This window comes from Trematomus bernacchii, unplaced genomic scaffold (genome assembly GCF_902827165.1).
Source record: "Trematomus bernacchii unplaced genomic scaffold, fTreBer1.1, whole genome shotgun sequence".
Lineage (NCBI taxonomy): Eukaryota > Metazoa > Chordata > Actinopteri > Perciformes > Nototheniidae > Trematomus > Trematomus bernacchii.
In genome coordinates, this window is record NW_022987641.1 from 1,833,114 (window position 1) to 1,858,453 (window position 25,340).

Consider the following 25,340-nt stretch of genomic DNA (forward strand, 5'->3'; position numbering starts at 1 on the left):
AGTTTTCGCTGCTTCTTCTTCACGATCCAGGGTCTTCTGGACATACAACCTCCACTCAATTATAATTCCCGACCACGAGCTTGTTTAACAGCGTGCAGTCACAGTAATAGGATACAGGGAGAAGGTGGCAGACGAAAACAAGTGTGAAGCATGCTGGTAAGCATCTTTCAGACACCCAAACCGATGGCAGAGAATTATTTTACTTGACGGCAGAGGACACAGTGAATGACCTGAGAGTGGAGAGGGCCATATTGTCTTTGGACAACAGATGTCCCGAGGGAGTGAATGAGAGAAAGAGAGTAGTAGAAAGAGAGATGGAACAACCTAAAGCAGAGAGAAGGTGAGAGGAATACAGAAGGAAAGACATTAGGGGAAGACGTGCAGGGAGAAAAAGGGAGAGCCTGAGGATGTGTTGCTGACATTGGACCTTGTGCACAACCCAAGCTGCATGGGCCTGACCTATCTGTGTGCATGTGCCTTCAGCATGTGGTTCCTTACCATCCATCTGTAAGTTAAAAAAACACCCTGGTGAATGTGAAAGTGACTGAATCCTTGAGTGATTATGGCTGTGGGCATATTGTACATATTTCACTGCTCACGCTGTGTATCAATGCATATTCATTCAATCCAGCAGCAGGTGGTCTTCGCAGGCCCGAAGAAGCCGGGAGGGGGCTACAGTCCAGCTTCCATTTCTGTCCATCAAGCCCATATCAGCAGATTCAAGGTCACCTCTAATTCACTAACCTCTTCAGCTAAACATATGCCTTTTCCCCTTCATAAACGCCCTACTGACTACTGTTAGCGTACGACACCTTTAAATGGATGCATAGAAAAGATCAATGTATTTGATCTTAAATCACAGATTCTTATATATATATATATATATATATATATATGACTTGTAAGCTTCATTATCCTCTCCACCCACACGTCATATCGGATTAAGAAAGAATCCCTACTTGCAGATACCGTGCTATGTTGTCTATATTCCTCTCCTCCTATTCTTTAAACCCACTCTTTTTACGTAGTTTGAAATGCTGTTTTGGATTGGTTTGTTTCCTAATTGGACTTTGTAGACTTGTTTTGAAAACTGGAATGTGAATCAATATCTCTTTCTCTCGTGTCTACTCTCTATTTATTCCCCCATCTTTTATCCACTCTCCATTCTTTCGCTGCCGCTATATCTCATCCAGATTTCCTGCCTCTCAACTCCCTTCTCGTCTTCGCTCCCTCCATATGTTGAAGTTCTTTCCATCGTTCAATCAAAATCTCCACCTCAGGCACCATTAGCTGAGCCGAATGTTCGCTACTATAGAACCTCATTAATACCACTCTCCTGTCAGAGCCAAGAGGGAAAACACAGAGAAAGACCAAGAAAAGAGAAGGGGACGAGCTCAGGAGAAAATACCTGTCATATTACACATCCAACATATCTACTGCACGGAGCGCACACATACAATACTTTCACCAAGTTAACTCAGGATGCTTGCTTATCTAACATTTATATATCTGGCCAATTTAGTCTTAGCTAGCACCAGTGGATAACTAGCACCAGTGGATAAGAAATATTTCAAAAATTGCAGGCTGCAAAGAGGTTGTGACTAAGTTCAAATGATTATAATTGGTGAAAAAAAAAAACAGATTAACACCTTAGCAAGCGAGAGGCGGCACCCTCATAACTCTACTGCACCAACAGCTCTGACCCTAAAACCTTAAAAAAACATCAAATTGTGTTGAAATCAGTTTGAACTTGTTAAGGCTCACTATTAAACCCATGAAATGATCATTAATGTTGTGAGATGAGCAAGTGTGATTCGCTTATGTGTGCAGAAGCCAAATGCATTGACTGCTCCAGATAAAGTGGCACAGGAGCACAGAGAACAATAAGACTATTTTAGTCAGCTTTCTGAAATGTTGATAACAAATGAGGATAGATACGTAAATGCATCCACCGCCCATTGAGTCTGAGATAGTAAATTGACGGTAAAAATGCTCTTGTCAGAAAGAAGCTTTCCTGGACATCAGTGTCCATCTATCAATCGAAACACCGCTGTATCCCGGCCTCTCTGCTGGACGCTCGATGTGCCAATTAGCGGACAGGGTAAGGGCCTGGCGCAGAGTGCCAGCCACAGGCCCTGCCAATTAGAGCCTGACCTCCTGTCTAACCCTAATACTGGCACGGTGAGTGGGCACCACACCCTGGGCGGGGGGTGAAGTAGGACGCCAACCTGTAGAGGACGGTTGAGTGGACAGCCTCCAAGATAAGAAAAGTGGATACTGGTATGTACAGAACACAGTCAGTAGGAAATATCCAAAGGGTATCAGTGCAGACAGAACATCTGCTCATTAACTTAGCAGATGTTAAGTTAGCACATTGACAAGGATCAACACAAATCAAGGACAAAACATGCCTCTGTTTTGAACTCTTTACAAACTTGACCTTCTAGAAAGAGGAAGTAAAGCTGATTGTCATGTTTACTCTTTCAGTGGCTATAACTTGTCATTGACAAGGGTTTATAGTTTGTAAGGTCCCAACTTAATATAATATATTAGAGTGACTGATGCATTTCCCCCTCTGCCCTATTACTGTCAGATCTGTAATCGTAGCTCCCCCTCTGGGCCAGTCAATAAAAGTCTAATAATGCTGAAGAGCAGGAGGGCCATATTTTGTTTTACTATTAGCTCTACAGTAAGTCAAAAATCCAGGCACATATAAAGAGATAAATAAACACACAGAGTATATCATATTACACTCTTGATTGAAGGTTTATGATTTTGTATTCAAACAGTAAAACAAGTAAATAGAGGTACTGTATGACTTCTCAAGGGCTGTAAACAGTTATGGAGCATCTGAGGGGAATATGAAATTAGACTGGTAAAAGGCAGTACATTTAAGAGTTTATCCACAAGACTTGCTCTCTATGTGGTAAGATTATTTTGATGAGAGGGTGAACAAGGTTACAAGAACGTTCAAAGCCGAAATTGCCTATTTCATCCCAAATTCCAACAAGCACAAGTGTGCAATGGCTCTTTTTCTCTTCAACGTTTGCAGACTTTTGACTATCTCCATCCAAATAATACTAGGTATCAAAAAGCATTATTTACAAACTGGAAGACCACCCTGATGCTGTCCTGTTTGTTTAAGGTACCTTGAGATGAGGGTATTAGGGGGTCTGTGATTCATGCCAAATCACCCTTCTTCTTCCGCAACACATCCACTGAGCAAAAAACACCTGACAAATCATTTCCAACATCATACAAATCAAACAGACTCACAAATCTTTTAAATCCAGTTACATCAAGCCTGGCAGGGGTTATGCTTGCAACAGCACAGAGCACTGGAGTCAAAGATAGGATGCAATTTGTCCTTGGTGAGCTGAGCATATCCACAATATATGTAAATCACTGTGTACCACTACCTCTTGTTATCTCATTCAAAAGTAAAAGACGTGAGGACCTTTTCTCCCCCCAATCTTCTTTGTACTCTGTGATGTGGAGAAAAAAGCAATACGTTTAGAGTAAAATACATTTTTCATTTCCCTCTATTCTTTTTTTAAATACCACCAACAGGCACCAATTCAAAACCCAGCAAGTCTCCTTTAATACCTGGGAAATTAAATTGTCAGCCCATTATCAGCAGAGTCCAGTCGGCCATATCTAAAATGCAACAGCAACATAAGATTTATAAAAATCAAGGCAGGACATTTGCTGGAGACTGCAGTTTTTGAAGGGGTGGAGGGGAGAGGAGTACCAGGGCAAGCAGAGGGGGGCTTGCTGCATTAAAAATGTTGAGCTTTACCCAAAGTCATTTTCAAGCCAGCCAAGCATCAAATGGAACATAGTTTAAGGAAAGGGTAGGTACTGATTTTCTCCAGGAGCTTTGACAGGATGGACACGGAGTGTGTGCACTGCAGAGAGCCAACAAACACTGTAGCTGTGAAGGCTGAGGTAGTGGAAAAACGCTGGAATATCAAATGAGCTACTTGTATAATATATGCGTGTTCCTGTGAGTGTATGAGTGAGAGAGAGAGAGATTTGATGATGGAAACAGAGGGAGTAACAAAAGCATGATAAACTTGATAGGTAAAACAATGCATTTGATATTAGTATTCTGTTTTATTCTGCTCTTAACCTTTCACCTTCACATTAAACAAACTCCTGTATTAATGTTTATAAATGCTGCTTAAGGTTTCGTTCTATTGATATTTTTTTGTAAACAGGTCGATAACATCTTCAATTATGATCTGCTGAGACACAAAGAGGCTTGTCTTGTATCCAAGCTCTGGGGATTCTGCACACTGATGTCCCCTGCAATGTGTATATCAACATGGTATGTTGTTTTTCAAATGTTTCCAGGGTATGGGTGGGGGAGGAGCTGCTACATCCCAAAGGGTTGTTGATCTGCTTCTATCCTTTTTGTATTGTGTGTTTTGTATGAGCTGCTGTACTTATGAATTTGATAACCTGTTTAAGGACAACGGATCTCAGACTAATAATCCTGCTTGCACTGCCAACTAGTGGAGACGTCATGCTTTAAACCCTGTCCTGCTGTGATCTAACATTGCGTTGTAGTTTAACAGCTGCTTGTTGTTTCAATCAGACTACACCTGACCACTCATGTTTTCGGATGCTTTTACTACGTGTATCATTTAAGAATTATGGCTATACATTTCCTGTCAGAAAGGTTGGGTTCTTCACCTGTGTCTTACCAGCTATATTTTAAGTTTTATTTATGAAATGTGGTTTTCCTTATTTGCTGTGGCAGGTCACTTGACATGAGAATTCATTGTTTTTGTTCGCTATTTCTGAAATATATGTACTGTACAACAGTTTAGAATTAAAACACTGGATAATTAGTACAAGACAGCAGAAATATGAAATATATCATGGTACCTTAATCCCAGTCCAATTATTATTATATTCCCAATTTAATGTAAACCTATGTGCCATGGTGGTTGGGGATATTTTTATCAGACACAGCCAATAGAATATATGCACTGAAAACCAAAAAACTATTTAACACTTTGCTTTTTAGTTTCAGTTGCATATTTGTTATGCTTTATACTGTTGCCTTTTGTCTTTCAATCAGAGTTAGGGCTTAAAATGTAAATGTAAGATCTGAGGGTTTAAACCTTTTACCAACAGTAGACAAAACCATTGCCGCCAGGTAGACCCCACCTGGGCCAGTGTTCTGAGCTCGGAAAGATTGATGACTATGGGTTTGATCGAAAAGTCTGCCTAGGGGTTTAGCCTGTGTCTCGGTGAAATGCTGTGGCCAGTGATTGATTGGCCACTGGGCCAGTTCGGCTCCACAGAAAGCCGAGTCGTCAAAAATCCAAAGAGGGGATGGTGGGAGCGTGTGATTTCATTAAAACACAGATGTGTTTACTGACAGATAGCTGTAGACTGTGAATAAGAGAGTAATATGCCATGTGCTAGCTAGTATATCTCTCTGTCAAAACTCATCATTTGTCAGTCCATAAAGACTCGATTATATATACATTTAGATCATTCATTCACTGGTCTTTTCTGCTCTGACTCCAGCAAGTATCCACTGCAAAGAATCACCTATTCCCTAATTAGTGTTTCAAAGAAATTAAGCTCTAATTGACTTGTTCTCTAATTAAGGGTTTATTTGTGTGTAATGAGTCTACTCAGTAACTCCTTGATGAGGCCATCTTGACCACATAAAGCCAACAATCAGAGTTCTTCCACACCAGGCCGTCTGCTTATTAAATCACAATCATCCAGAAATGATTCTGAATAACCACAGCATGAGAAGATACTGTCTGCCTTTACTAGGTTGCAATATTGAAGACAAAACAACGCAGTGGTAAGTGTGCATTTATCTTTTCAATGTGAAATGACCAGATTTACATCTGTAGCCAGTAAGTGAAGCTTTTTCTCCTGCTCTGGACAGACAGGCATAACCAGCATTACTAGTCAAATTAAGAATGACTAATACAATGTTCCAATAACTGTGGATCTTCAAAGGCTTATTTAAAAGTAAATACTGCAAAAAGTTCCTATGTCGTTTTTTTTTTTTATCCTCCCAAATGCCGATCAAGGAAAGCTGAAAACACCATGCAACATTAGTATAAGCAGAACACTTAAATATACTGCTGTATTCCAACAGGAACATGGACCACTTGTTTATGCCACTGTTCCCTTTCCTTATTGTGCGGTTCCCCCTGAGTGGCAGAACACGTGTGAGTGTTAACACTGAACATGTTCCCCGCAGACAACAGAACCCCAGGAACCCATCAACAACAACAACAACAATGACAACACACACCCCTCCCTACACTGCTGTGAAGTTTCAATTACTGGTAGACTTGGTGGCTGGCACTCAGCCTGACAGGGAGGGACTAGGGTTGGAAAAGCCTGAAGGACAAGCACTCCCAGAAGGGGGTACCAACCATCTGGAGCTCCAACTACACTTTAAACACACTATGTAACAATATACAACATGTTTCGATGCCCAAAATGGTTTGCTACAGGACATAATTCTTCTTATACTAGCTACTAAACTTAATTTAGAGGTTGGGAAGTTGACAATTGGTCAGAACTACCATACTATACCAGTTTATATGAAGATACAGAGTGCATGACAAGGAAGATACATTGCTCACATTTTTTTATTTTACTATATACCGGTATATATATAAATATATATTATTATTATGGGCTACCCCTTAGTTGACTAATTGATTGTTTTGGTCTTTAAGAACTTGGATTTCTTTTTGTCATTTGCTAATTTTTTTAATTACACTTTAACTAAAGAAACTGTAATTCAATTTTTAAGTCGAGAACAACCCTGTAATTTATGACAAATGACTATTATTAGCTTCCTAATATATTCTGAAATTCAATGGGTTTTGCGTTCCATATAAAAAACATTGTTATAACTTAAAATGGCAACAATCCTTGGTACACAGAGTAAGAACCAGAATGTATAAACGGAATCTAAATCAATAGAATCTAAACGCTACCAACCCTGGTCGAACCCTGTGTCTCAGGGCAATTCTCCAGAATGGGTGTCGATGTAATTGGTGCAGCTATGGTTGCGGAGGTTATTGTCATTACAGGTGAGCGTGGGGAGGCATAACTGCTCACAGCAGCGCTCTCAGTGCGTGTGAAGTAGAGCTGGACTGTATGGGGTCCTGTTGCTCACCGTGACCTGTATCTTAATGAGGAGGACAAATCAATACTACGCTGGACAGAGAACACAACAACTACAGCTGCCATAGACAAATGTTATTCCAGTGGCAGTGACCATGAGAGGAGGGCTCAGGACAATTCACATTCAATTAGAACATTTGTAAGTACAATGGAAACACAAATGTGTTACCAACATCTAAATTCTGACTTCATGTTTAACCTTATATATATATTGTGCAGATACAATATGTGTATGTGTTTGTACATACACACACACAGGGTTAGGGTGTGTATGCACAGCCTGAGGGGATGCTGGGTAATATCTTATCAATACAGTGAGTTCATTGTGTTTAAGTGGCAGTGAAGGTAATAGAAGCAGCTTCAGCTCAGCATTTTGACTGAACATCATGATCAAAATTGAATCTCACACACACACACACACACACACACACACACACACACACACACACACACACACACACACACACACACACACACACACACACACACACACACACACACACACACACACACACACACACACACACACACACACACACACACACACACACACACACACACACACACACACACACACACCACACACACACACACACACACACACACACACACACACACACACACACACACACACACACACACACACACACACACACACACACACACACACAGCAAAGTTCTGAATTTATTTTTCGTCTTTTGTTTTCTTGGTTATGTTCTCTGTATTTTATATGTATGTGTAACGTTGCTGCCTTCTTGGCCAGGTCAGCATTGAAAATGAGATTTTATCTCAATGCTTTTATCTGGTTAAATAAAGGTTAAAAAAAAATGTTGTTACCAAATTCTATGTGGGCTGAAATGAATCCCAACATTTCTCTGAAAGCTCTGCCTTGTTCCAGTATTTCTTCCCTGGTGTGCAGCAGAATAAAGTGTCATTAAAACATTTAATGGGCCAACTTTGGTTTCTCTTTAGCAGGAAGGTTGATTGTATACTAAGTTAACTTGAGTGAAACAAATTATGACATTTTCTCAAAATGATTATATCTATTACTTTTTTAAATAATTATAACACTTAAGCCAAATATTATATTCAAACAGTTGGAATAATATATCATGTCCTTATCTTAATCTTATACAGGGTCACTATTCCTCAAGGACATAACAGTGTAGCCTCTAAGAAAATACATGAGGTGTTACCAGGTTTAGTGTGAAAAGGACTGAGTGAATCGCCTCTGATGCTCTATCAGCCACCAGATTATGTGCTTAGTACAGCAAACCACAACCTCTCCCTGGAGCTGTTTCACAATCAACTTATTGACTTTGCACAGCAATCAGAACAAGTTTCACCTTCCAATCATTGATGCCTATATGCTTGTAAATGTAATTGCTTGGGTAGCCTACGCTGAGGCAATCTTTTACTTATGAAAAGGGGTAGTTAAAAGCACCTCGTATTTGAGCTAAATCCTGCATCTTCTTTTAAAATAAAACACAAAATAGTCTCACACTAACATCCAGAGGGACAGAAAGACAAGCTAGAGACAGGGACACATAAACACAAAAGACCTTAGAACATTTATTATGTTTCTTTAAAGATGAGTTCACTGTGGGAAGCAGACAAATAGAGAGTAAAATGACAATGGGCGGGGGGAGACGTCTTGGGCGAGAGACGCTGCCTTTTCAAAAATGGAAAAGTCCATTTCAAGTTGAAAAGAACAGTGGCTGTGGGGAAGCGTCTGACTTGACAATTACATGAGTGGTGCGCAAGGCACTGCGCCTCCACTGATAACCCGGTGGATTCTATTAAAACTCCAGCACTCCAAAAGAATGCTCAAACCGAAGGAATTATCACACAGGCACGCACACACAAAACCCTCTGACAACGCCTCTTTTGCTGCAATGTGTGTTATTTAAAGAAGCAGAGACGAAGTGGAGGAGTAATAGAAACTTTCAACTGGATTTACCCAGGAAATATAAGTTACAGACAAAGAATGAAACAAAGAGTCTCATACTGAATGCATAGCCACTGCAGTGCTGCTTGCTGTAGTATCAAAGGCAGCTAATGGCTCGAGGTATAGCCTTGGGGACACAAGCAAAAGCTTCATGGCAAGCATATTGGAGGAAAAGTTCTCTTATGTACAAGGAGATAGCAAACTGTCAATGACATGCACAAGGACGCTCCTCTGTGTCAGTTCAGTAAGACCCACCACCAAGGATGCTGCTCATATATTAGAGATATAAAGCAGTGTGTGACATGCTTGCCCTTCCTCCCCTCATTTGTCCCGTCTTCCTTACTATGAATAACAACTGATATTAAATTACAGAAAACCTTCAACTGAAACTGCTTTTTTTTGAAGATGCTGAAGGGAATAACCTCACATCATGAGTCTCCCTCTTTCTCTCTGACGTTTTTCCCCCTTTTGTTTAGATCGCCGTTCCAAATGAAGGATCCCTCATACACTTGTCCCGCGGCGTGGAATCACGTCAACGCTCCTCTCCTTCTCTCAACAAAATGATTCATTTTTCAATTACGGCGATGAGCGTGTGAAATGAGCTATATAATCAATAGCATAGGTTTGTAAACAGCAGCCACACTCGGGGTGGAAAATGCATTTTCTTTCTGAAATAAATACACAGCCTGTGTGTGTGTGGTAAAGATTGCTCATCTGACAACGTTTACAAGGGCAATTTACAGGAAATAAACACAAAGGCTGCCTCAAATGAAGGTATCTTTTATAATAAAGCAGGATGAACAAGCAGATATACGAGGAGGACAAAATATCCAACTTCAAGATGTGGATACATCAAAGACGAGTGCTTCTTGTTTGCATTATGTCAATATAGGTTTGATTTCTTGAAAATAACTAGATTTGTGTACTGTTTGTGAAGGACGGTGGTAAGTGCCAACACAGTCAAGATGTTTCTGTGAATATCTGCTCACAGCGATGTTCACACATTTACAGGACTGACATCTTTCAATGTACCAGGGACGACCTGTCCATTACAGCAAATTCGCTTCACCTCTGTGTGATAGAACAAGATCATGTGAACGTAAAAAGAGCCCAGTCCTTATGTAAAAATGGTCTCATCGGTGAGTTTATGCTTGCAAGGTTATGTAGTTATAATGTTCAATGTCTACTTGACACTGTGGTGTATCCAACTAAATGTTTTCAACTGTTTGGCCAGATAAAATCAGATCACAGAAACTGCCATACATTGATGCGTGTCTTTGTGATAGACTTACAAAGAGCTGAGCGCGGAGCCTCTCATCCTCAGTGGCGATCCTCTCTCTAATGACAGCCTGCTGGATGCTCCCCTCGGCCGCCGCCCGCTCCACACACAGGATCCTGGACACCTCCCCCTGAACCTGGGACTGGGCATCATCCTGAGCATGGGCTGCTGCACGAGCCTTCTCCGTCTCTACCCTGTGGAGCATCATCATTTTACATGATTAAAACACAAAATGGAAACAATGTACAACAACTGCACAAACTAATGTACCTTCAGACTGTACCAAGAGTTATAATAATGCATCTCATAGTACAGGAGTACATTATAAACATACTACTCACTATTCGTTCCCCTAAAGGTATCTCTATAATGCATGACTTGCTACTCAAATGTTCAGTATAAAAAATGATGCTGTCCACAGCACAGTCTTCTGCACTTCAGACATTATGTTGCCTGACAATATGGTGACCCATAAGTCTTCTTTTTGCATGTTACTTCTTTTTTATTTTAAATTAAAAACTTAAATGACATAAAACCTTAATGACATAAAGTGATCATGTTGTTAAACACTTGCGGTGAATGGCTTTATGCATGTCTATGATAATACTTGTTATTTTTCAAGCAGCAGAAATGTTGTGGTAAATGATGAGAACATCAATGTTAACAGCACACCCACGTTTCAATGCCTTTATGCTGCAGTCCTGCAGTGTCCCCTAAAATAATTAAAAGGTCACACAGGCAATTACAGTGCTAATGAAGCATAGATAAAAGCCTATATACTTCTTATATAGATTCTTCCTCACATTTGTCCGTGTTATCCCACTGCCTGCAAAGAGGGGGCAACAATGAGAAGTAAAAAGAAAACCTGACGTACCACAGAAGGTTGACACATGTTGGATAGTTCAAATCAATTTCAACTATTTTCAATAATTAACATTGAAGAGCAGTTTGGTTATAATGACAGACAAGGAATGTACTGTTTTCCACCGAACAATAATCATCAATCCAGTAAGGCAGTGATATAGACAGAGGCAGTACGCTCTCTGCAGACACAGAACCACCATTTGAACCCTGTCACTGGGTTCCTATAGTTGCCTAGCAACGCACTCCCTACTCAGCGACAGTGTGCTTGATTGGAGAAGAGGAGAAACGTCCCTGAGACCCTGAAAGTCTTCCTCTGCGAAGAATCAAACAGTGGTGGCAGCGTAGAATAAACACAGAACAGACCGAGCAGGTGCTGAGTGAATCATGACGGACTGAATGAAGATTGTGAGGATCTTAATAACCTTCTGCCTAAGAAAAAATCTTAAGAGAGCCCTGACAGACAGCCTAATGAGAAGAAAATCCTTTACATTCAAATGAGCTGTGTCTGATCTTTATGATGACTGTATGATGCCACAGTTAAACCACAATAGTTGTTTTTTTTAAAGCTTTAAAAGGTGGGACATTTTTGTTTTATTCATGAACAATTAAGTTAAATGCATTTACAGCCTCATCAGGTTTGCACATTGCTCATTATGATAATTTAAGTGCATTATCCTGCTTGTCAAGTGTGTAGAAACTGTCCTAGACACAGCATGTGGCTTTTTCACCTCATGGCTCCTCATTTCTCTGCATATATACATGCACCCACTGATCTGTCAATGTGAACGGTTTTCATCTTTTATTATATTTCAAAAATCTCATTCATCTTTTCACTCACCTGTGAATTTACCCAAACTCTAGAGGAGTGAGGAGTCGTGATGGACAGACTTCTCTAACTGATCACCATGCCATGCCTTTGAGCAGATGACATGTAGGTCTATTAAAAATATGTCTGAAGTCTTAAAGCTACCGTTTGCCCTGCAACGCCACTAACTGTCAGAGAGCAAGACGAGATGGGGAGACAGAGAAAAAGACAGGAGAGGAGAGAGAGGAACGGAGCGAGAGTGAGTGGTGGCGACATGACATGTTTGGCCCTGAGGAAGTGAAGCAAAAAGGGAGTGAGGTAGAGAGTGGGAGAAAGAGATGGAGGGAGACGGAGAGAGACCAGCCATGTCCAGTCTCACAGTCCACTGGGCTGCACACGTCAGCACACTCCATCCATCATCGGGTTTCCAACTCACGCACACACCGACACACACAGGGAGCTTCCTAATGGCCTTTTACATTCACCATTTCCCCACAATCAACGCCTGCCTGCCTACACTGCTAATGCACCTAAGCTACATTTACTCTAGAAGCTTAAGCTGTTGCTACTATAATAGAAAAGTGACTGCATGCAGGGTTTTCAAGAAATCTACTTTTTGGGTGGTACCCAGGGGCCAGTGTTAGAAACAGTTCTTAAAAAGCACTGTTGGTAAATGTTATCAAAGCAATTTTATATAAACTGTACCTGATGAAGCTTTGTTACAAAAACTTTGTCTGAACTCATTAAATTATTTATTGTTCACATTCTGAAAGTGTGCAGATGTTAAGGAATACCAGCATTCTCCTACGCACCCGTCAGCTGCACAGACATCAGGAGTGCAAAAGACCTTTTTGTTTACCCATTTTGGTACGGAAAACTAATATGATAGTGAATCAGAATTATATTGCGCAAAGTCAAAACTACAAATAAAAAAGGTATACAGTATTCACTGACAAAGCATTAAGGCATTTTGCCAAATTACAAAAGAAAAAATTACCCAATTGCCATGATTTTGTTGGAAGTTTAAAAAACACTCAGTATTCTGTTGAGGGGAAAACTAATATTAGTTTTCATTATTACATAAAAGTAAACCGAATTCTCTCAAATGTGACTTAAAGCTAAACCCTGGACAGATGAAAGAAAGGTGGCCAAGGAAATAGACAGCCTTGCAACAAAAAAAAAGTCCCTCGACTGACTTCCTCACAAGTGCTAACCCAAGCAAAGACTGCTATCACTAGCTGGATGCTATCTGTCTGCTTCACCCCTATTGCTTTCCAGTCATTATTGCCCTGTCCTTGGGATATTGGACGCATTTTTCATTCCACTGTAGAAGATTGGCACTGGGTAAAAAGGGGGGCTTTGAGGTAGGGAAAGGAGAGTGGAGTCAGACACAGAGAAGAAAAAGACAGCAGAAAAAAAGATCATGTTTTGGGAGGGTAAGTGGATGATGCTTGGCCTGGACCTGGAGAGAGAGAGAGAGAGGATATTTTTGGCCCAGTAACCTGTGTGTTTTGAAGGCTCAGTGAATCAAGCCTTACAAACGGAAAGATGGAAAGATAAAACCGGTGAGGCGGCATTAATTCGAAAAGGAGTTGAGTACGAGCGGGCCAGGCTGTGTCGGTCTACCAAGAAAAGTGACTGACTATTCAGGAAATGACCATGAACAGAAGTACTCGGGAACATTTCTGTTATTTTTTTGAGTAGTACTTAATAAACCTGAAAGAGATTAGATCTGTGGCCGGTTATATGAAACATGTATAGGATGAGTAGCTGAGATGCTGCAACTGAAGTGACCATAGTCAGGGTAATCTTTCTGTGTGTGTGCGTGTGCGTGTGCATGTGTGTGTTTCCAACAGCACACGTACTGAAAGAAAATGTTCATAACGAGCAACCCTGCAACAGGTGGTACAAATCCATGAGGGTCGTCATCACCTGTTACTCCACAGAGAATCCTTTCAAATATCATTGCCTTTGCAGAAATATAACAATAACAGAAATCACAAATGCATGCCTTCTTCCTTCCCCTCCGTTACCTCTCTACCTTCGGTCTGTTGCTCAGCTCTGCCCTCATTAATGCGTCCTGTTGTCTACCTGTCATCCACACGAGATGCGTCTCAATAAGGTCTGCCTGTCTGGATGTATTCTGACCCACCAGCAAATCAGTGCAGACTCCAAGTGCCTTGAAACAAAGGCATTTAAAGGCCCAATGCAATATTGATGTTGGGAATAATGTAGCTGAATGCTGCCTATGAATATTTTATGGAGCTAAGCACTCTCTCTCACACACGTGCACATAAACACACACCATCCGACTGTGGGTGCTCTGAAATGCTGGGACACAGTTTTAATTAAGTGTATGGGAAACAAAGAACTGTGCGATGATAAGATTCATTTAGAAGAGCTCCCATTCTGCAGAAGGAACATAAAAGCCATTTTGTACTCCCCCTCTACTTCGCCCACAAGCATGAAGAGATAACCGTAATGTTCTTAGTGCGACGATCAAGCACACCGTCGAAAGAGAAAATGATTGTCACTCTAACCTCTGCTGTTGTCACTTCTAATATCGTACCTAGTGCACAAAGCTCAAACTCCCAACCTAAAGCCATTCAACACTAAAAGAGGCAGAGCACAAAGTCCATCTACTTGATGGGGAATACATTCATAGGCCTGATGGTTATCATTCTGTACAGCTACCAGAGTGTCTTATGGTGCTTAAACACTGTGATTATAATAGAATTGACTTGAAGTTTGTATTGAACTGCCTCCAACTGATTCCATCTGTTCTGTATTAGACCAGCTCGAGGTATAGACAAAACAAAGATGGTATATTTGCTAGGAGATTGGACGGAGTCAATAACCATAAATGTTCTACTGAATAGGTCAGCAGAAGGCTACAGTAAAAAATCTGATATTTCTTAAAACAGTATATTTACAGTTCATGACTGTTCATCGATATGAAGAGGTTTACATGAAGCCAGAAGCATCAAATGGAAAAAAAAGTTGTTGGGCGTTAAATCTACTTATGCAGGCACAAAATTACAGCACAAACATCCCAAGACAAGAAGGCAGCACACAAGAATGCACGATGTGTAACATATTCTCACTGCTGAAGCCTGGGGGCTCGAAGGTTTCATGTGTGTTTGTGTGCATGATGGTTATTGTAAAACACATTAAGCATATATGGTATTTAGTGTAGTTAATATGCTATGGCTGGGTGGTTGCTTGTTTGTACACATGGCACAAATAACTGTTGTTGCAATAGTTGTTTCCAGGTGGTTGCTCACAGCTTTTGCTTGGTTGCTAAGGTGTTACCAAATGTGCAATAGCTGATGCTACAATAATATATATTGTAAATATATTATGTTAAATGTCTGAGCCCCTTTTCTTAAGCTTGGGTAGATAATGGGATGTCCCATTTCACATATCTCCATTATGCCTTGTGATTGTACTTGTATTTCTTAACCGTTTGTAAATAAAATGAATTGAATTGGGTTTATACTTTAACCAACTATGGTTGCTAGTATTTAGCTGTCTATGGTTCTATGTGTAGGTGATAGCTATGTTGTTTGGGGTGGTTGATCTCACAGATGCTGTTTTACAGCAGGTTGATTGTGTGTTTGCATTAGGTCATTGCTATGGTGATTCCTTTGTAATTGTACTATGTATTTTCTTGTTAAACACTTTCAATTAAATTATTGTTATTTTAAGCATTGCCATTATTATTATTATGATGATGATTTGTATGAGTAACCTGAGTAGTCATTGTGATTATCATTTTTATTTTTACTCTGGTTAAGATTGTGTCTAAAGTATATAATGTTTTTGCAGTTGTTACAGTACCTGGGGGCAATGAGAAATGTAACAGGCTGGCTGGTGGATGGTAAGACAGAAGCTCTGGGAGAAGGTCAGCATTCTCACTCAAAAGTCTGACACGCAATTATATCGCCAACACAAGCTGCTTGACTACATGCCGAAATAATGGGTAGAAGTTTCAGAACAACAACTAACCTTTAAGTGTTAGAGTTGGATACTCATGCATGGGATAGATTGAGAGAGAGAGAGGGAGGTAGGAGGAAGACATGGATTGGAGGGAAAAAATAGAATGAGAAATAAAAAAGTCTGATTGAGAAACAGAGAAAAGAGATGGTTGGAGTAATACAGGAAATGTTGGGTAATAGAAGGGGGAAATGACAGGGAAGGAAAGGGTGGAGGAAACCCAGGGAGAAAAACTGGATGGAGAGGTGACACAGGAGGAGATGGTATGTTAAAGAAGAAGAGACAGGTTGGTGTAAGAGCCCCCCCCATCATCCCTCCTTCTCTCATCCTTTCCTCTGAGTCGTTCTGCTCTGATGACTCACAGAGAAGAGGCAGAGGCAAATCTGCTCCCTGCAGCCGCTCCTTGCTACAAATGAGTTTAGGCTGCACCCAAATGAACTCCTCACAGAGCCTTTACTTCACTCTTCCCAGAGCAAAACATGCAAAGCCAGATCTCCTGGAGTTCATTTGTAGCCCTAAAGCCAGACAGAAGAAATACTGCCATAATCTAAAAACACCACTATTGCTTGAAATCCCCTTGTTCTGTGCACTCTACGCAGCAATATTGCATAAGATAGTGTGGAAATAATAAGATGCGAGTCAAATGTGATGTGTTTGGTTGCCTCATAGAGTTCTAATGGCCTTACTCTGGCAGTAACCTCCATTTTACTGCTTTTCAAGTTAACAAATAATTTTCTATTGTAAAATAACATGCATAAATAATTCATGTTTTGTGTTGAACATGACCTTAACATTTTGGCCTCATGCATCTCATGTGTGTCTCTGTTTTCGCCCCAATGACCTGGGGGTTCACAAATCCTTTTATTTCATTGTGTTCAAGCTGTGAAGCACTTTCACTGCAGGGTTTTGCATCATGTGAGGCACGGTGCAGTCTTGTTACCTGAGCTTTAGAACACTCAAATTATTTTGAACTCTTACTTTTTACAGCAACAGTCCCCCAGTTATCTTCCTGAGTCTTCCAACAAAGTAAAAACCATTATCACCTTGCCTTCCACAACCTGCCTGCAATGACTGCTTCACTGTGGGGTGAAATACCATTGCAATTTAATTATTGTTTGACAGCCCACACAAGAAGAAAGGCACTCTGTTCCTCTCATCTATTTCAATTAAAAGGGAGCCCCAGTCACCTTTATCTGCAATGACGACAAATTAAGAGAAAAGTTAAATTGCAGGTGGTAAAAGAAAGAAGTTGAAGACATTTTGAGTCCTAATGTATGTTGGTGTGTTGGAGCTTGAGCAGAAAGGTCATGTTAGTTTGCTGTGTAATGCTAAATCTCAAAATGACAAATGTAATTGTGGCTCAGCTCATATTAATAGGGATTTGGATGAAGTGATAAAGTGTCTAAGCTTATGACTTCCACTGTCCATGTGTTTTACTTTACTTAATATGAATACCATAAAGCACGCCCCCGGAAGGTGTAGCAGTGGTTACACAGGAGGCATTTCAGGCACGTTGTCAGTCTCATGTGTGTCTAACATAATGGATACACTTTGTATTTATAATGAAACTCTCAAATGCAAGCCGTGTAAAAGGCTTGCATTTGATTTGACTATATTCTGTCAAAATGTGCAAGAGAAAAAACAAACAGTACACAAGGCCACTTTAAAACTGATATTAATATGCCTCCACACACAGTGCTGGCAAGCTGATGATTGCTTATTGACCATTTCATGTTCAGTTAAGTCTTCTTTAGTGAAAAAGCAACCCGTAACAAGCACAAACTAAATTTGAGAGCTTGAGAGCGACAATAATTTCAATTAATTGCAAGGAGGGTGTAATTTTGAGGCACTTACTGCTCTGAACAGACAATAAGTGAGCTGCAGGAAGCAGTTACATCACACAAACAAAATAGCCAGGATAAAAAAATCTATAGACAAATGATTTCTCAAAACCACATTAACATTAACAAGGGGGGGCGCAACACGATTATCGGACATTTTGGCATGCGCACCTGCTTCTTTAGGGTCAAAAAGAAAAGAGAACAATGGAAGAGAGGAGAGGTGGAATATGCTCTTTACATGAACAGTGTGTTTCTTCATCAGGCAGGGCTAATGGATCACCCACTCAACACCCAGGAAATTACCTCAGGATAGCGCCCTCCTCTCTCAGGCATGATTAATTGATCCGGAGAAGGGTATAAGAAGCAGAGATGGAGAGAGGAAAAAGTGCTGATGCGCTTCGGAAGTGGGGTGGATCGGAAACACAGTGGGGAATCGGAAGGAATGGTGCTGACCTTTTTGACTATTAATGAAAGCGGGAAATTGTCATATGTTTCTAATGAAATCCTGCAAGAGGAGTTGACACTTGGTGCAGTACCCTGACGCGATCTATCATGATCCAAAGAAGGGAGGTAGGGCAGAGAGAAGAGAAAGAGAGAGAAACGCACACCACACAGAGAACAGCAGAGGGTTTGACTTTCAGGAAACCCAGGAATGTTAATTTCAACTCCAGAAAACAAATGATGGCAATCAATTTACTTCTGGAATAAGTAAAATGCCTTGCAACACCATATGCTTTTGTTGAAGGTCATAAACAAGACCATTAACCATTCCACAGCAAAACAGTGCATGTGTTTGTGTGTCTGTGTGTTTGTGTCTAACCAGGCTTGCAGCTCTTGCTCTGCCTTGGCCCGATCCTGCTCCATGTCTTTGTGCAGCTCATCAGTGATGGTCTTCCTCAGGGCCACTTCATCAACTGGGGACGCAAAGAGAAGGGAGAGAGAGAGTTAGAAACAGAGGATCTTAGGCAAATAACTGTGATTTGCTTACAGAAATATTGTGTCTGTTGGAACACTGAGTTATACTGTCTGAAAAGTGAAACAGATAAGTACTTTTTGAACAGTCTGTTCATCCGAAAATGTGTTATTTCATTTTAACGAGTAATGACAGGTCTATTTGTCACACACAAAAATTGAATCAACCACTGATTTAATCCATATTGAATATTTGTTGTTAGTTGTTGTAACATTGCTGAATTTTGATAAAATCCTAGTTTATATAGTGTCCACTCTGTGCTTTCTCTGAGTAACGCAAGGTGTGATAGAAATCTCAACCACCATGCTGTATGACTGACAAAGAGAAATATTTCTAGAGTGCTTAAACGCACACAAACACACACTGACACAAAAGAAGCACAAACCTCCTCATATCACAGCAGCGCACCAATCTATCTACATAATATTCATGTCAGGGACATCATACATGTATGATTTCCATGTCTCCACCGCTCTATCTTGGCAGGTAATTAAGCATGAAAGTAAAGATGCCAGGCCAAAACGTGCTCTGAAGACAGAAGTGCCATGCGGTGTGCTGCGACACTGCAGTAATGGAGGGAGTGTCTGTGTGTGTCAAGATGACTCCCCCGCTGCATTAGTTAGATAGGATAATCCCTATTGTCAAGGTCTATTATTACCTGGTTACATGTGGTAACAACAGGCCGGTGGACACGCGCACACAAAAACCTAATGCCAGTTAAATCAGATCAACAATAAGACCTGAAATATGCAATGACATTTCTTTCTTAGTTTTATAGCAAATTACCTTATACTTTAGTTAATGTGCCTATTTTGTGATTCAACTAAAGGTGTGGGGGTGCTCTGGGTTTTTTTTGTTCAGGACTCCATGTGGTGTTATACAGTGCTTTACATTACATACATTCTTAGAATTCAGTATCACAAATAGAAAGTGTACAAAGACAAACAAACGTCAACAAATTATCAATTGTTCAACTTTAGATTATTGTGAAGTTAAATTAGTTTTTTTTTGGGCAGACTTGAAATCAAGACCATCTAATTCAGCTTAATTGTTTTGACTTAAAAAGATCAAACTCATTGTCTACAATCCCCAAATCCAGATCAACATCATCTTCTAATTAAATGTTTGAAATATCACATTGCCCAAAGACCCAGTTATATTGGACATCTTTACCAAAAGGCTTTTCAGATACCTTGTGGACAGAAGGACAGAATCCCACCAAACAAATCTCTTCTAAGGAAAGGAAAAAAACAATTGCGTCTAAAATGCTTGGCTTCAAATTATTGAAGCACCGGTAGTAGCAAAAAATAGTTTCCTTTATGGGTGCTTGCATGTCCTGAAAGTGCCACTGATGTATTCTGCTCTTTGTGACGACTAAAATAAAAGATCCATTTATAATTGAAGAAATTAATTACATAACATTTAAACTCAACTGTCAAACATTTCAGGGGAAAACAGAAATATATAAAACGATTTGTATTGTCTTCCGTGCTTGAAGTAAAGAACAAGTCAGTGATACTGGTGAACTAATGGAAACTAGTTACCAGGAGATGGCTGCAGTTAATGCAACCGGTGTCAAGGAGACAGAGTAAACGCTCAGCTCATTAGCAAACATTTCATCCTCCACTTTCTGTTTATTTGAGTTTCCTGCCTCCTCCTGCAGCTCAGTCACACCCACACTGTTAACAATTTGCTCTTAGAATACAGTTCATTTAATCCTTGCTCTGAATTACAACCTCTGTAGCCTTTTCGTCTCTGCAGCAAACCACACATAAGAAGAACTCACAGCATGACAACACTTTGGTACGTCTTAGAGAAAGAAAAGCAGCAGGTAGAGGGAGGTTTAGGATGACAGGGCTTCAGAAGAAACACTCGCGCAAACAGAGGCGGTGATTGACAGTAGACAACTTTTTGCTGCAGTGTCTCCTCAAAGACAGACACTGCTGTCACCTAACTGTCCAGAGTGTGGGAAAATAATATCCATCATGTCTGACAGCACTCAGAATCTCCATTGATCCATCTGCAGAGGAGAGTATAATTACAACTCTGTTAAGAACTACGACAGAAAGACAACCTGTAGGACCAGAACCCTGCCGAAAGGTGTCCGTCAAATAACAAGTAATAATGCTTCTGACATCAGGGTGATATGAAAACATCCAATGATATGCTATGATTGTCGTCCGTCTACAGAAATAACACGCTGGCATTTAGACGTGAAATATGTACTTCAGTAAGGCATTTTAGCAAGAGAACTGTCTCCTGGAGATAAGAGAATACACAATGTACTGCATGAATATTGTATTGTTTTGCTTTATCAGTCTAGCTATCTACTCTGGTTATCATATTTGTGTGATAACTTCAACAAATGTGACAACATAATCAGAGCCGAATATTTTCCCTTTCTTCCAACTCACAACAACAATGTCGATGTACTGAAAAAACAAGCTGCCTATTGCCATGATGAAACTGGTGAGAATAATGTTGTCTGTCCACTATGTATCTAGAAACTAAATATCTCGTAATCTTTATGATAAAGAAACCTCGATTACTCACTTTTCCCTCCAGAGATTTGTACAGTAAATGAATACACAGTACTGGGCACCAAACTAAAGTGACCCTTTAAATCAGAGGTCAAATCCTGCCATTATGAAGTAACTATCGGGTAGGGCTGGCATTTCTGTATCAACTGCCCTTTATAATATCTCACACTTGCATTAAAAAAAGATCCCTCTGAGCAGTACACTACGAAAAGTAACATTCTAAATGTCCTCTAAGTTCAGACAAGCCTCAGCAACTCCTCATTTATCACTGCATACTCTCCAGCTCTGCAGAGAGAGGCTTCAGATAGCTAGAAGGCCCGCAGGGTCACCTGGAGAACAGGTTCTGATATGATAAACACCGTCTGGGGTCCTTGAGGGAGGCTGGTTGGGTCAGAGACAATTCCAGATCGACAGGGCCAGTGTCACTGCTGAGTAGGACATGTAAATGTTAAAAAGATTAAAAACTCATCATCTTTTTAGACGTGTCCCCCTCGTTTCCGTTTCCACCAATCACTAAACCCTGTGGAAAAACCCATAGAGGAGTAGGGGAGGCGGTGAAGCACAGGCTATTGGCAGTGGAGATAATAGACGAAGGCAAATTGCGTTTCTCATCAGAAGTTTCATTAACCCCAGGACCCGCGTGGAGGGCATAATCTGTAACATTACCACTTCCTCACGTTTCTAGCTCGCGCTTCCTGGAGTCACCGCGCACCTTTCACAATGCTCACATAGGAGAGAACATAGAAAAGAAAAGCGCCAAGAGCAAGCTGCAGCCCTGCCAGGCAGGTGCCGTTTCTGATATCTTTTCTTTTATCCAGACTCTTTCCTGTTAATTCAATCTCATGTGATGAACAATGACCCAACTGATCAGTTCACATTTGAAGAAGATAACAATAAAAGTCAGTTTCAAAAGGAGAGTGATATATTTCAAACTCACATTTATGCACATACACTAAGTCATCCACATTTCTCCTATTGTTTTTCTCTGCCTGTCCCTTTTTCGCACCAGGGAGACATTTAAGCAGGCTATTAGTCCAGCGCAGTGTGTGGGCTCTGGCATATGAATATTTATAACACATTGGAGAAGGTGTAGGAGGTTCAACCTTGACTATGTAATCAGCACACATACTGAGTCAGGCCCATGATTTAGAGACAGTCGACCTGCTGAGAGCCTCACTCGATACTCAACTCTCGTGGACACACATAATCAATGTCTGCCTCATTAAGGTCGTACCCTTTCAGAATTGGGCTGAACTTTGCAACTTTTTAACGAGATTCACAATCATCCTACCTTTTTTTTTTTTTTACTTCTTTAAAAAGAGCAAGCTTGATCAATCGTCCAAGTTGACTTTTTCCTTCTCCTTTATAATACTAGGTGAGGTTGTTACACATTACACCGCGGGGTGACCTTGCGAAGAAAGGAGAGGACTAAATGTCAACCGACATGATTGTTGAGGGATACTGTAAATATTGAAATAAGGGCCACTGCCTGACAGCCATTAAAAACGGCAACAATGGTCACTATGCAGAAACATAAAAAGTACATCCATTCAATCACAATCCTTAACGCTGTTTCTATATATTTTTATCCCATTCTTCAATCTTTTAATAACTGGTGAAAAAATAATAATAATAACTTCTCTACTCAATCTTTTTGTGTGTACAGCATATTTGCAAATTAACTGTTAATTTCCAGAAACAGACAACATACAGATAGATAAGTCGGTTAGTGATATCTTTCATGAAAACGGTTGTGCTGTGAACGCATCTGGCAGTTTTCCATAATAACTACACTTAACAAACTTCTGGTCACAACAATTGAAATTAAATGTTGCTTTATCTTTTAATCTGAGAAACTGATTAGTGCAAACAATAGAGGAATAATTGAATTCAACATGGGAACAAACTTTTTTTCCATTAGCTCTGTGGGCATTAGCTCATGCCCACAGAGCTAATGGAAAATGGACCGACAAAGAAGGTTTTTTTGTGGAATTTACAGGAATAAATTCTATTAACTGTCCAAATTGTGTTACTAATGTGCCCAAACAAGAAGGCTGGGGGCTCCCACAAAATTCGGTGTCATATCACAGAAACACTACGGCCAAATTAAAGTTTAACACGCACTCACACACGTCCACGCGTCCACCTCCTTCCCTTAATGAGGCCTGGTGGTTTGTTGTGAGAAACTGCGGAGGTGTCGTTTTAATCACTGGAGTCAGTGTGGCGTGGCATAAGTTGGTCTTTTTTTAATTACCTTGCTGATTGAGCACAGTCAAGGATGGGGAGGCCTGCCCACACCCTGCAGACCACCTTCTTAAGAACCAGCGCCCACGCCCCATTATGAATAGTGCAATGAACAGGTAACATTTAGACGTCCTCTGTTGGATATGTCAAGAGATAAGGAGCAAGCACACATACTATTAAGACTAAAAACTTTACCTCAAGAGAAGAAGTCTTCCCAAAATTCTATAATAGTCACCCTAAATTATTTGAAAATGAAAATGAAAAACTAATAATATTACTAGGGGGAAATGAAAGAAAGCTTGCCACAAGTGAATCAAACTGACCTGCTACAGTACATCTACACCAGATCTCACATCTTTTGATTGTATTATTAATGTATTATATGAATTGACTATCAGCATTATCTGGCACAATAATCATTAACTCACCTTAACGTTTTCTGTTGTTCAGTGTTCAGATAAAATAACCACTACTGCTGTGTTTAGCCTAGATGAACAAACTGCAGGAAGAAGTAGGGTCATTTTGACAGGTTGAGCTCCACAATGAAGAGGCAGAATTGAGGGCCACTAATTAAAGAATAAATGTATTAACATTAACAAAAAAACTAATGAATTCATCATTTCATTAACAGTTTGGGAATGGCAATTAATCATAACATGACCAAGGCTTCTATGAAATCCATTTATTTAAATAAGGACAACGAAAATACAATATGCAAGAAAAGTTGGAGACAAAAGGTTAAGGTGCATGGCTACAAGTAAACACCCCCACAATAAACATCATTAACTGGACTTAAAGCCTTAGAAAGCTTATTCCCTCATAACCTTCGCATTCTAATTAACCACTATGCTGAAAAAGCATTCAGGAGAAATTAGCCATTACAAAGAACAATTAATTCCTTCAGTTTTTGAGCATTCACTCCTGTCTCTTGTTTGAAAAAACAAGAGAGTGTAGTCGCCTCCCTGGTTAAAAATGATTGCACAAATCCAGTTAAAACATTGTAATAGAAAAGAGTATTAAATCTGAAAAGCTTAAAACAATTCAGAAAGCATTTAGTTAATCCTCACAAAACAACTCCTTCTTTCATTCTACTGTAATCTTGGTTAGATTAACTTTTTCATAAAATTACGACATAAAACTACCAGAATATCATGCAGTCTAAATCAACATTGTTGGAGCTATACATTGATTTAATATTATTTAAAAGTGAAACCTTTTTTTTCCTGGTGTTTTTGCTTATAGTAAACATTTATAATTATATAGTTTAGTTATTTTAGTAAATGTAATCCTTTGTGCTTTTATTTTGAAGGCAGCTTTGGGCACTGGGTGATTGAGGCACCTGGTGATAATGTATATATTGGACACAGGTGGTTATGGGATTGGCGCACCATTAGAGGCAAATGTTTTTTACCAGGGAAAACACAGCAGAAGCCGCAGGTGAAACCATTGTTCTATGTATGTTTGATTATTGTGATTCTACTAAATAAATGCACAAAGACAATGTTCTTGCCTGGACATCGGATGATTTCCATAAGATTTGCTTACTGGTGCCCCAGCGGCAGTTCATTTTGAGTTACATTTTCTGTTTTATTTGGCCGCTACAAACACTATTTAACTGACCAACATATGCTCTGAAGACATGAACTTATTTCCTTATTCAAAATGTG

General features: G+C 40.1%; 1 protein-coding gene across 2 annotated transcripts in view; it reads right to left on the reverse strand.

Moving 5' to 3' along the window:
• The window catches only part of chchd3a (coiled-coil-helix-coiled-coil-helix domain containing 3a), a 61,405-nt gene that overhangs the window by 33,925 nt on the left and 2,140 nt on the right, over positions 1 to 25,340 (reverse strand). For both annotated transcript variants that reach the window (XM_034133610.1, XM_034133609.1), the window contains 2 exons: positions 18,737 to 18,830; positions 10,424 to 10,604 (listed from right to left, as the gene is read on the reverse strand). In XM_034133610.1, the coding sequence (XP_033989501.1) occupies positions 10,424 to 10,604; positions 18,737 to 18,830 (275 nt within the window). The remainder of the gene's footprint in view (positions 1 to 10,423; positions 10,605 to 18,736; positions 18,831 to 25,340) is intronic.